Source organism: Coregonus clupeaformis, chromosome 31 (assembly GCF_020615455.1).
Source record: "Coregonus clupeaformis isolate EN_2021a chromosome 31, ASM2061545v1, whole genome shotgun sequence".
In the NCBI taxonomy this organism is placed as follows: domain Eukaryota; kingdom Metazoa; phylum Chordata; class Actinopteri; order Salmoniformes; family Salmonidae; genus Coregonus; species Coregonus clupeaformis.
Genome location: NC_059222.1, coordinates 2,980,676 through 2,994,568, shown reverse-complemented (window position 1 = coordinate 2,994,568; position 13,893 = coordinate 2,980,676). Strand labels below are relative to the sequence as shown.

The 13,893-nt window shown below is 41.3% G+C and overlaps 1 protein-coding gene across 2 annotated transcripts in view; it reads right to left on the bottom strand.

The window, feature by feature from the left end:
- Positions 1 to 13,398, bottom strand: part of LOC121547172 (serine/threonine-protein kinase TAO2-like) — a 62,174-nt gene extending 48,776 nt beyond the window's left edge. The window contains exons 1-2 of one of the 2 annotated variants that reach the window (XM_045209740.1): positions 12,799 to 13,398; positions 539 to 679 (exon numbers count right to left, since the gene is read on the bottom strand). In XM_045209740.1, coding sequence (XP_045065675.1) covers positions 539 to 670 — 132 coding nt within the window. In that variant the 5' untranslated portion in view covers positions 671 to 679; positions 12,799 to 13,398. The remainder of the gene's footprint in view (positions 1 to 538; positions 680 to 12,798) is intronic. The other variant, XM_045209741.1, reaches the window with a different exon arrangement.
- Between the last annotated feature and the right edge of the window lie 495 nt (positions 13,399 to 13,893).

Here is a 13,893-nt window from a genome sequence, read left to right as displayed (position 1 = left end):
ATATCGTCAAGCGCAAGCACACACTAATTTTTAAACTAAAGCTTCACCTCTTTCACACTCTCCTTTCTCCCTCCATCCTTCAGTAGCCAATTTTCACCCTTCATTTAACAGTACCTTTCATCCTTCACTACCCCATTATCTCTTGTCCTGTGCTACCTTTTAACCAGTTACTAACCACCTCCTCCTACCTTTCATCCTTCACTTGTCTTTAACCTAGCTTAACGGCTCCCTCTATCATTTCACCCTTCATCAACACCATTTCATTACCCATTCCATCTCTCTTCCCAGTTCCCATAATTGAAACTGTGCCTGAATTCCCATACTACAGGTGTTTACTAAGTACCAAATACTGTACTAGGACATACTGTTAAGTAAAAATGTATGGAGCAGCAAGTAACAAATATCTCCATACTACGGCTCATCCATACTGAGAAATCATCTCCGAAAAGGGGACACAATAAAATAAACGGTAAACTACTGAGTGAGATGCATCCATTTGCCCACTTTAGCCAAGTCCACAGATCCCCAGCCTTCTTACGAAATAGACGGCTCCGAAGCTGCCATGGCCGATCTCCCGTAGGTCGGTGAACAGCTTCTCAGGGTCATCTCTGTAAAAGAGCTCAGCCACCTCCGGGTCCTTCAGGCTCCCGGTCCGCACACTTGACGGCATGGCCAGCGCCTGAAGACACACACACACACACACACACAGAGGTATGAGGCTATGAGCTTAAGTTTGTCTGCATTGAAATGTAGCCTACACGTCAGGATTGCGGTGAATTCCATTTCAATTCAGGAAGTAAACTGAAATTCTAATTTTCCTCAAAGCCTTTCAATAGCGGAGTCCACGTGCATAAAAATGGCGGCCTCCATGCACCTTTCCCACCACAAATGCATAGTTTGCGGTTTTGTACCGTTCTCTCCGTGACTTCGCTATCTTCATTAGCAGATTTTTAAAATCCCAATTCTAGCTTTAAGACATCGTCAACTTGAAAAGTAGATTATGACGATTTATGGGCGCCATGAACCATGTCGCACGCCATAGATTAAAAAGTAGACGTATGTCAATAGTAATAAAACAATGCCTTCATAACGGTATTCTGCCATCGTTATGCATGTTCGCCATTACAAAAATGTGCAATTTGGATTGGAATATCTTAGCCTACGTCCTGAATTTAAATGGAAATTACCCCAACCCTGGTACATGTAGCCTACTACACACATGTATGAGCTCAATTCAATAAACAGACATAGGCCTAGGTGTCAAATGTGCACTCACATATTGAAGTTTACAAAAAAACTAACTAGGATGTCATAGGCCTACACACAGCCAGACACTCCCAACATCAAAAACAGACGCTCAAGCTGCACAGGAAACCGAATTAGGACAGAGGACACAGTGTTTCCCCTATATTAATTTAGCAGTGGTGCTAAGCCGCAAAACATTTTTGGAGACTCGCAGTGACACATTACAACATCAGATCATCCGAGAAACCTCCAAGGCAATAACTTGTAATCCTGGAAGTGTAGCCAACACCATTAATAAATGTATGCCCTAGGAAGACCCCAGCAAGAGCGAGCCCCCCCCCCTCCTCCCCCTACCTCTGCCACAGCTGCTGAAAAAAAATCTAGGGGAAATACTGGAGGACACTAAGAGAAAAAGGCCAATTGTCAGCATTCTAAGCCCCTTCATGTTACAGCATTATTTAGGCTAGTGTTGTCACAATACTAACTAGGCACCTAATACAACTTTTTAACATAGCAAAAGAAGAAAACACAAGGCAAGACTGAACTCTATGGTCCTTTAAGAACCTGCTGCTGTAGGCCTATGCAAATATTGGGAACTAGCCTATAGCTTGGGAAATAAACATTGTAACTCAGTGACAACCATCAGGGTGACAGAGTCAGGCTGTTTGTTTCCAACATCAGGATTGTCTGTTTTCCTCAGGAAATCCAGTCTGCTTCATGTTTTGTTTCTTTGCCATGATACTTTTGAGTATTGCAATATACTGAATATCTTGAAAAAACACTAATAGTTGCAAAGATTTGTATAACTAACCCAAGATACACCACATGGTGTCGTTTCCAATGGGAGCAAATAAAGCACAGTGACCGGAACAAGCAAGGAGGTGGGCAGAGCCAATCGCGAGCTAGCGAGATCCTATTAGCACTTTCTAGTATGTACAGCATTTGCATATTTCCGTTAGGGAAGGCCTATTCTGGAATAAAGGAAGAAAAAGGTAGCATTTTTGGGGAAATGTTTGGTGTGTACCAAAGCAGCCTAGAATTAACCATTCAAGTCAATACTTTTTGCTCATTATTGTGGATTGTTAGCCCAACTACAAAGGTTTCCTATGTTGTTGGTTTTGGAGGATTCCATGAACATCGAGCTATTGTAAGGAAATCTCCTCCAGGAAGGATTTCCCTCTACTACAACAATCTGGTGAGATCTATCCTGTTGGGGATTGCTCATCTTTGCTTTTTGATTGACTTTGGTACTATTTTGGGGTGGGATTCTGGACGTCCATATTGATGTTTTACATCAATATTTTTGTATTGGTATTCTATTTGGGATTTGGACTTGATTAACTTTATTTGAAAGAAAGTGGATTGGTTCCTTTTGTGTCTTGCTTTGGTCACCCTCATATAAAACACAGTATTTCTTTGAACTTTAATATTGTAGCATGGTTTGAGATCCAATCTGATTGTTACAACTTCATAAAATGATTTTAATTGATAGGAGTGGGAAAAGGGTGCTTGTTCTTTGATAAGCACAACAAAGACAGCATTAACGATACACATAATAAAAGAAAACACGGCACTTCTAACAGCCTATTTTCCACCACAGCCTGAATTTGCAAGATAACTTTTCTTACATTTTGATGAATGTAAAAATGAAAAATGTGGCACTGACTCGCCCACGGATTGCCGTTTCAGCGTTCGACTCGCTTGGTTATCCACGAGGTGAGACTTGCAAGTGCAGTTACAAGCCTGGCTTGAGTTAGCAGCAGGTGCAGGATCAATATCGACCTTCATAACATGGATGAAGCCTAAGTTGGAATGTAAAGCTAACTGAAGCTGGCTAGCTTTAGAAAATCCTGAATAGATCTAGCTAGCGTCGTAGTATACCACTCTGGGTGCAAAGAGAAGGCCATGAGTTTTCAATATAGCCTACTTTAGCTATGCTTCATTGACTGAGCTTGTCTGGCACAATTATGGAACCAATAGAAGACCCAAAAGTGCAAACCTACCCCATCCATTTCTGGCATTCCAGGCCCGATCAAATCAAATGCTCGAAGAAAGTATTTGAAAGAAGAAAACAAATAGGCTACTAGGCCTATTTGAAATTGAACCCAGGTCTTCCACAGTCCATCTCTTTCAGTCGGTCATAACCCTTACCCTAAATGTCCTTCCCAGACCCTGGTATGAAATAGGCATATACAGTGGGGGAAAAAAGTATTTAGTCATCCACCAATTGTGCAAGTTCTCCCACTTTAAAATATGAGAGAGGCCTGTAATTTTCATCATAGGTACACGTCAACTATGACAGACAAATTGAGAAAAAAAAATCCAGAAAATCACATTGTAGGATTTTTAATGAATTTATTTGCAAATTATGGTGGAAAATAAGTATTTGGTCACCTACAAACAAGAAAGATTTCTGGCTCTCACAGACCTGTAACTTCTTCTTTAAGAGGCTCCTCTGTCCTCCACTTGTTACCTGTATTAATGGCACCTGTTTGAACTTGTTATCAGTATAAAAGACACCTGTCCACAACCTCAAACAGTCACACTCAAACTCCACTATGGCCAAGACCAAAGAGCTGTCAAAGGACACCAGAAACAAAATTGTAGACCTGCACCATGCTGGGAAGACTGAATCTGCAATAGGTAAGCAGCTTGGTTTGAAGAAATCAACTGTGGGAGCAATTATTAGGAAATGGAAGACATACAAGACCACTGATAATCTCCCTCGATCTGGGGCTCCACGCAAGATCTCACCCCGTGGGGTCAAAATGATCACAAGAACGGTGAGCAAAAATCCCAGAACCACACGGGGGGACCTAGTGAATGACCTGCAGAGAGCTGGGACCAAAGTAACAAAGCCTACCCTCAGTAACACACTACGCCGCCAGGGACTGAAATCCTGCAGTGCCAGACGTGTCCCCCTGCTTAAGCCAGTACATGTCCAGGCCCGTCTGAAGTTTGCTAGAGTGCATTTGGATGATCCAGAAGAGGATTGGGAGAATGTCATATGGTCAGATGAAACCAAAATATAACTTTATGGTAAAAACTCAACTCGTCGTGTTTGGAGGACAAAGAATGCTGAGTTGCATCCAAAGAACACCATACCTACTGTGAAGCATGGGGGTGGAAACATCATGCTTTGGGGCTGTTTTTTCTGCAAAGGGACCAGGACGACTGATCCGTGTAAAGGAAAGAATGAATGGGGCCATGTATCGTGAGATTTTGAGTGAAAACCTCCTTCCATCAGCAAGGGCATTGAAGATGAAACGTGGCTGGGTCTTTCAGCATGACTATGATCCCAAACACACCGCCCGGGCAACGAAGGAGTGGCTTCGTAAGAAGCATTTCAAGGTCCTGGAGTGGCCTAGCCAGTCTCCAGATCTCAACCCCATAGAAAATCTTTGGAGGGGGGAGTTGAAAGTCCGTGTTGCCCAGCGACAGCCCCAAAACATCACTGCTCTAGAGGAGATCTGCATGGAGGAATGGGCCAAAATACCAGCAACAGTGTGTGAAAACCTTGTGAAGACATACAGAAAACGTTTGACCTGTGTCATTGCCAACAAAGGGTATATAACAAAGTATTGAGAAACTTTTGTAGGTGACCAAATACTTATTTTCCACCATAATTTGCAAATAAATTCATTAAAATTCCTACAATGTGATTGTCTGGATTTTTTTTCTCTCATTTTGTCTGTCATAGTTGACGTGTACCTATGATGAAAATTACAGGCCTCTCTCATCTTTTTAAGTGGGAGAACTTGCACAATTGGTGGCTGACTAAATAAATGTTTTCCCCACTGTACTTATTTCCCTCATTAAAATGCAAATCAATTCATAACATTTTTGACATGCATTTTTCTGGATTTGTTTGTTGTTATTCTGTCTCTCACTGTTCAAATAAACCTACCATTAAAATGATAGACTGATCATGTCTTTGTCAGTGAGCAAACATACAAAATCAGCAGAGGATCCAATACTTTTTTCCCTCAGTGTATGTAAATTAGCTGTTCATTTAAATCTAATGACATTTTACTCATCACATGCTTCGTAAGACAGGTATACACTAACAGTGAAATGCTTACTTATGGTCCCTTTCCAACAATAGAAAGAAAATCAAGAAATAATAGAAAAATAATAATGCAATAATAAGTAACGATAACTAGGGTATATACACAGGGTACCAGTACCGAGTCAATGTGCAGGGGTACGAGGTAATTGAGGTAGATATATACATAGGTGCCTTCAGAAAGTATTCACACCCATTGACTTTTTCCACATTATGTTGTGTTAAAGCTTGAATTTAAAATGGATTAAATTGAAATGTGTCACTGGTCTACACAATACTCCATAATATCAAAGTGGAATTTTGGTTTTAGAAATGTTTAGAAATTACTTTAAAATGAAAAGCTGAAATGTCTTGAGTCACTAAGTATTCAACCCCTTTGTTATGGCAAGCCAAAATATGTTCAGGTGTAAAGATTTGCTTAACAAGTCACATAAGTGCATTAACAGTGTTGAACATGATTTTTGAATGACTCATCTCTGTACCCCACATACAATTACAGTGCATTCGGAAAGTGTTCAGACCCCTAGACTTATTCCACATTTTGTTACGTTACTGACTTATTCTCAAATGGATTAAATCGTTTTTCCCCTCAATCTACACACAATACCCCATAATGACAAAGCAAAAACGTTTTTTTTATAAATGTTTGAACATTTATTACAAATAAAAAAACGGAAGTTCACATGATCAAGTTCACCTTTGGCAGCGATTACAGCCTCGAGTCTTCTTGGGTATGACGCTACAAGCTTGGCACACCTGTATATGGGGAGTTTCTCTCATTCTTCTCTGCAGATCCCCTCAAGCTATGTCAGGCTGGATGGGGCACGTCGCTGCACAGCTATTTCCAGGTCTCTCCAGAGATGTTCGATCGGGTTCAAGTACAGGCTCTGGCTGGGCCACTCAAGGACATTCAGAGACTTGTCCTGAAGCCACTCCTGCGTTGTCTTGGCTGTGTGCTTACGGTCGTTGTCCTGTTGGAAGGTGAACCTTCGCCCCAGTCTGAGGTCCTGAGACCTCTGAAGCAGGTTTTCATCAAGGATCCCTTTGTACTTTGCTCCGTTAATCTTTTCCTCTATCCTGACTAGTCTCCCAGCCTCTGCCGCTGAAAAACATCCCCACAGCATGATGCTGCCACCACCATGCTTCACTATAGGGATGGTGCAAGGTTTCCTCCAGACATGACGCTTGGCATTCAGGCCAAAGAGTCCAATCTTGGTTTCACCAGACCAGAGAATCTTGTTTCTTATGGTCTGAGAGTCCTTTAGGTGCCTTTAGCAAACTCCAAGCGGGCTGTCATGTGCCTTTTACTGGAGGAGTGGCTTCCGTCTGGCCACTCTTGATTTTTGCTCTGACATGCACTGTCAAATGTGGGACCTTATATAGACAGGTGTGTGCCTTTCCAAATCATGTCTAATCAATTGCATTTATCACAGGTGGACTCCAATGAAGTTGTTGAACCATCAAGGATGTTCAATGGAAACAGGATGCACCGGAGCTAAATTGAGTCTCATAGCAAAGGGTCTGAATACTTACGTAAACAAGGTATGTATTTTTTTTTTTTATACATTTGCAAACATTTCTAAAAACCTGTTTTCACTTTGTCATTATGTCACGTTGTGTGTAGAATGATGAGAGATTAAAAAATATATATATTTTATAATAATGCTGTAACATATGAAAATGTGGAAAAAGTTAAGGGGTCTCAATACTTCCCGAATGCACTGTAGGTTCTCCCACTGCCTCCTTTTTCTGGGTCCATAAAAAAAAAATGAAATAATGGGCAATATTCACTAAGTTTCCGGTGGTAGCAAAACGCAGCCAGCCATGTGGACGATTGGAGGACTTCCAACAGATTAACCTTGGTCTTCTAACATGGGGCCTGGTGCGGTTGCTAGGTGATTTGTGACGCAACTGCAAGCCCTCTATTGTGGTCTGCTTAAAACATGTAGGTATTACAGACTGGGTCAGGGAGAGGTTGAAAATGTCAGTGAAGACACTTGCCAGCTGGTCAGTGCATGCGGTATGCGTCCTGGTAATCTGTCCTATGGAGAGCATGATCACACAGCCGTCCAGAACAGCTGGTCCTCTCATGCATGGTTCAGTGTTTCTTGCCTCAAAGCGAGCATAGAAGGCATTTAGCTCATCTAGTAGGCTCACATCACTGGGCAGCTCGTTGTTGGGTTTCCCTTTGTAACCCGTGATAGTTTGCAAGCCCTGCCACATCCGACGAGCGCCAGAGCCGGTGGACTAGGATACGATCTTAGTCCTGTATTGACACTTTAGCCCTATTCAGATGGGATTAGTTTTACTGGGGGAGGTCGGGTAGTGTAATTATGAGCACAAGCACAAAACATCTGTAATTTTAGTCCCGTCCGAATCTGCCATGGCAGTAAATTTGACATGGCAGGAGATTAATAATTTCAGCCAGAATAACATACCGTTTTTTGGCAAACTCCAAAGTAATCTGATAATACTAGTCCCGTGCGAATCGACATCCCTGTGTTTTGAGATAAATAACTAAGTTTGACAGATGTTGCTAGCTGTTTGATCAAGTAAACAATAATTGATTCGATAAATTGAACGAAGTGCTGCGCATAGCCTATATATGAAGAGCCTACATGTATTAACTTTCACAGTGAGTCTTTTGTTTATACGTTTTGTGCTAATGAATTGAACATCGCCAACTGCATCCTAAAAAAATATTGCACCTATTTAATGCAACCCTTGCTATTAATAGATCGCAAAGCAGCATAACACTGAGCTAAACATTTGGAAATAACAACTACACTTTCTCATCAAATCAAATGTTATTGGTCACATACAGTTTTAGCAGATCTTATTGCGGGTGTAGTGAAATGCTTGTGTTCCTAGCTCCAACAGTGCAGTAGTATCTAACAATTCACAACAATACACAAATCTAAAAGCAAAAGGATGGAATTAAGAAATATATAAATATTAGGACTCGCAATGTCAGAGTGGCACTGACTAAATACAGTAGAAAACATATACAGTCGTGGTCAAAAGTTTTGAGAATGACACAAGTATTGGTCTTCACGAAGTTCGCTGCTTCAGTGTTATGAGATATTTTTGTCAGATGTTATTATGGTATACTGAAGTATAATTACAAGCATTCCATAAGTGTCAAAGGCTTTTTTGACAATTACATTAAGTTTATGCAAAGAGTCAATATTTGCAGTGTTGACCCTTCTTTTTCAAGACCTCTGCAATCCGCCCTGGCATGCTGTCAATTAACTTCTGGGCCACATCCTGACTGATGGCAGCCCATTCTTGCATAATCAATGCTTGGAGTTTGTCAGAATTTGTGGGTTTTTGTTTGTCCACCCGCCTCTTGAGGATTGACCACAAGTTCTCAATGTGATTAAGGTCTGGGGAGATTCCTGGCCATGGACCCAAAATGTCAATGTTTTGTTCCCCGAGCCACTTAGTTATCACTTTTGCCTTACGGCAAGGTGCTCCATCATGCTGGAAAAGGCATTGGTCGTCACCAAACTGTTCTTGGATGGTTGGGAGAAGTTGCTCTCTGAGGATGTGTTGGTACCATTCTTTATTCATGGCTGTGTTCTTAGGCAAAATTGAGAGTGAGCCCACTCCCTTGGCTGAGAAGCAACCCCACACATGAATGGTCTCAGGATGCTTTACTGTTGGCATGACACAGGACTGATGGTAGCGCTCACCTTGTCTTCTCCGGACAAGGTGTTTTCCGGATGCCCCAAACAATCGGAAAGGGGATTCATCCGAGAAAAGGACTTTACCCCAGTCCTCAGCAGTCCAATCCCTGTACCTTTTGCAGAATATCAGTCTATCCCTGATGTTTTTCCTGGAGAGAAGTGGCTTCTTTGCTGCCCTTCTTGACACCAGGCCATCCTCCAAAGGTCTTCGCCTCACTGTGCATGCAGATGCACTCGCACCTGCCTTCTGCCATTCCTGAGCAAGCCCTGCACTGGTGGTGCCCCGATCCCGCAGCTGAATCAACTTTAGGAGACGGTCCTGGCGCTTGCTGGACTTTCTTGGGCACCCTGATGCCTTCTTCACAACAATTGAACCTCTCTCCTTGAAGTTCTTGATGATCCGATAAATGGTTGATTTAGGTGCAATCTTACTAGCAGCAATATCCTTGCCTGTGAAGCCCTTTTTGTGCAAAGCAATGATGACGGCACGTGTTTCCTTGCAGGTAACCATGGTTAACAGAGGAAGAACAATGATTTCAAGCACCACCCTCCTTTTAAAGCTTCCAGTCTGTTATACTAACGCAATCAGCAAGACAGAGTGATCTCCAGCCTTGTCCTCGTCAACACTCTCACCTGTGTTAACGACAGAATCACTGATATGATGGCAGCTGGTTCTTTTGCGGCAGGGCTGAAATGCAGTGGAAATGTTTTTTGGGGATTAAGTTCATTTTCATGGCAAAGAGGGACTTTAGTAGTGGTCGAATTGCTGCAAAGAAACCATGAAGGCCTGATTCACACAGTCCCCTCTGAACAGTTGATTTTGAGATACGTCTGTTACTTGAACTCTGTGAATAATTTATTTGGGCTGCAATTTCTGAGGCTGGTAACTCTCTAATGAACTTATCCTCTGCAGCAGAGGTAACTCTGAGTCTTCCTTTCCTGTTGTGGTCCTCATGAGAGCCAGTTTCATCATAGTGCTTGATGGTTTTTGCGACTGCACTTGAAGAAACCTTCAAAGTTCTTGAAATTTTCCGGATTGACTGACCTTCATGACTTAAAGTAAAGTAATGATGGACTGTCGTTTCGTTTTGCTTATTTGAGCTGCTCTTGCCATAATATGGACCTGGTATTTTACCAAATAGGGCTATCTTCTGTATAACCCCCTACCTTGTCACAACACAACTGATTGGCTCAAACGCATTAAGATGGAAAGAAATTCCACAAATTAACTTTTAAGAAGGCACACCAATTGAAATGCATTCCATGTGACTACCACATGAAGCTGGTTGAGAGAATGCCAAGAGTGTGCAAAGTTGTCATCAAGGCAAAGGGTGGCTATTTGAAGAATCTCAAATATAAAATATATTTTGATTTGTTTAACACTTTTGGTTACTACATGATTCCATATATGTTATTTCATAGTTTTGAAGTCTTCACTATTATTCTACAATGTAAAAAATTATAAAAACAGAAAAACCCTTGAATGAGTAGGTGTCCCCAAACTTTTGACTGGTAGTGTAACATATTGTATTCAGGACAAAAAGTTAATTGCAGGATTACCTTAGTGCCTTGTAGCAAACAGGATGCATTTTTTGAAATATTTTTCTTCTGTACAGGCTTCCTTCTTTTCACTCTGTCAATTAGGTTAGTATTGTGGAGTAACTACAATGTTGTTGATCCAACCTCATTTTTCTATCACTGCCATTAAACTCTGTAACTGTTTTAAAGTCACCATTGGCCTCTTGGTGAAATCCCTGAGCAGTTTCCTTCCTTTCCAGCAACTGAGTTAAGAAGGATGCCTGTATATGTGTAGTGAATGAGTGTATTGATACACCATCCAAAGCGTAATTAATAACTTCACCATGCTCAAAATATTATATGTCTGCTTTTTTTACCCATCTACCAATAGGTGCCCTTCTTCGCGTGGCATTGGAAAACCTCCCTGGTCTTTGTGGTTGAATCTGTGTTTGAAATTCACTGCTCGACTGAGGGACCTTACAGATAATTGTATGTATGGGGTACAGAGATGAGGTAGTCATTCAAGAGTGATTCCATACAACTTAAGCAAATTGAACTTATTTAGGCTTGCCATAACAAAGGGGTTGACTACTTATTGACTCAAGACATTTCAGCTTTTCATTTAAATTAATTCATTTGTAAAAATGTCTAAAAACATAATTCCACTGACATTATGGGGTATAGTGTGTAGGCCAGTGTCACGATCGTTGAAGGACGGGTCAGACCAAGGCGCAGCGTGAAATGCATACATGTTTATTTATTAAAATAAACACACGAACAAAAACAACGTAACGGGAAGTCCTCAGGCTAAACACCATACAAGCCTATACACGGAACAAGATCCCACAACTAATAATTGCAAACAGGCTACTTAAGTTTGATCCCCAATCAGAGACAACGAGCGACAGCTGCCTCTGATTGGGAATCACACCCGGCCAAACATAGAAACACAATACCTAGAATGTAAACATAGAAATAATAACATAGATCTCCACACCCTGACTCAACATACAAGAGTTCCATAAGTCAGGGCGTGACAGCCAGTCACAAATCATCTCAATATAATCCATTTTAAATTCAGGCTGTAACACAACAAAATGTGGAAAAAGTCAAGGGGTGTGAATACTTTCTGAAGGCACTGTATTGAATTTGTATGCATTTTCCCAATTCTTACAATAAATCATACATGCACAGCAGTTCCAGCTCCCTTATCCTCCCCATATTTCAATAACTATGTCTCTGTCTCATAATATTGGCAATGAAAAACATAGCACTGTAAATGAGACTTGTCAACAACGATTACTGTAACGTTAACTTTGTCATTGAAGGCAGTCCATCAACACGGAAGTCTCGGTTCCCATAAAAGGAGACGCAAGTCTAGCTGGCTAACCTAATTACGTTTCAAGTTCATAGCTGACAGTTTATATTTTATCATAAATACATACAAACCATTAAGGAGATAGCAAATGACTGCAATTCTATCACCTATCATCCATCTATCAACTAGCTTGCCCCATTGAAGGAGCAAATGAAATGGGGCCATCAACGAGCAATTTCACTTGTGCATTGTTGCGCATAATAACACAATCTATGCATGATGGTAATCAACCCTATCTAGTAAACTAACCTGCCACGGCTAGTTAATCTGTATTGTTGGTATTTACAGCTGAGAGATTGCTTTGCACTTGGCTGGTCAATTAGGCTATCTCAAGCCAACTAACGTTAGTTAGCTAACTAACTAAGTAGATAACTTCGTTAGCTAGCTAACATTACAAAGAGAAACGCAATACATCCAGACAGCAAGTCCTTGCTTCTAGCCATCCGATCCAATAAATATGTAAATAGATGCTAGCTGATCGATAACAGGGGTGTATTCATTACGTCTTACAACGGAAAGCGTTTACCGTTTAAGAACCAACCTGAAGAAAACAGAGCAAACGGAACGAAACGGTGAGGGACCAAGCTGAATTTGTCCAATAAAAACGATCATTTCCGTTGCAAAACATTTTCCGTTGGAGTAAACTGTTTCTGTTAGACTAAACGTTTTGCAACAGAACCAGTGTAATGAATACACCCCAACTAACAAACAGCTCACTCGACAGCAGCCAGAGGACAGCAAGCTAATTTAGCCTCGAGCTAGCTAGTTGGGTAAATGCATTGGGTGAAATGGCTGTTGCTGGCATTGCTAACTAATATTAGCTAACGTTACAGTGGCAATGAAAGACATAATTTGAGAGATTGCTAACGTTAGCCAATTTAATTATTTATGGCATGTCTTACCGTGGCTTTTGGGATCCACTGCACTGTAGCTAGCTGACGAGCTAGCTAGCTGGCCTGGGAAGGAAAATATTGTTCAATGTTCTAACTTTATTCAACACGAGCGAGCCACATTGTTTTCATTGATACTCCATTCCATTTTTTCCTTCCCAAATGAATTAGCTGGCTAGAATAAACTGTGCCAATCAATGAAAATGCTAGTTAACTACCTAACGTAGCTAGCTGACAGGCAGCTCTTCTCAGCAGCAATGAGCGGAGTACTTCTTCATGTGGCTTTCCGGCAGACGAGACGCTGTGTTGCGTACTGCTGCCTTTCGCAGGTCGGAGTGCGGATTGCACATTTTAGTTAAAGGTCATACCTAAATATTTACCTGACACCCAAATATTTACCTGCTGCTGCAGCTACCACTACCACATCTATCTTCTGTGATTTCTGCTGCATCAGTGCAGTGCAATTGATCACCATTGCTACAAACGCAGGAAATCTAACCTTACTAAAACGCATCCTCTCTGACTCTCTCTCTTCAAGGCTACTCACTGGGGGGCCTCCCAGTCGACTCACTCACCCTTGGACTATCCTCTACTCTCTTCACTGCCTCAGCATAGGAAACTTTCTACCTCACTCAAACTGGCAATCTCAACCTCTCTCTCTTCTTCTTCTGTTGGGTTTACTTCTTCTTCGATGAGGTTTAACGGCGGTTGGCATCCAATAAATGTTACATTACCGCCACCTACTAGACTGGAGAACAACTCCCTAATACTTTGCTTGAGAAAATAAATAAATAAACAAATATCTGTTGTGTTTAAACGGTTGGCATCCAATATGTTGATTTACTGCCCCCAACTGGACTATAGTATAAATCCATTATACTGTACTTTGTTTAACAAAATGGGAAAAGGGGAATAGGGAGGGGGAAAAAATACACCCTTCCAACTAACCCTACACTCATTAAAAACCCCATTCCACTACACTGACCCTATCTGCTCAAATAAAATCAAATGTTATTGGTCACATACACGTATCAAATCAAATTTTATTGGTCATATTTAGCAGATGTTATTGCCGTTGAAGCTAAATGCTTGTGTTCCTAGCTCCAA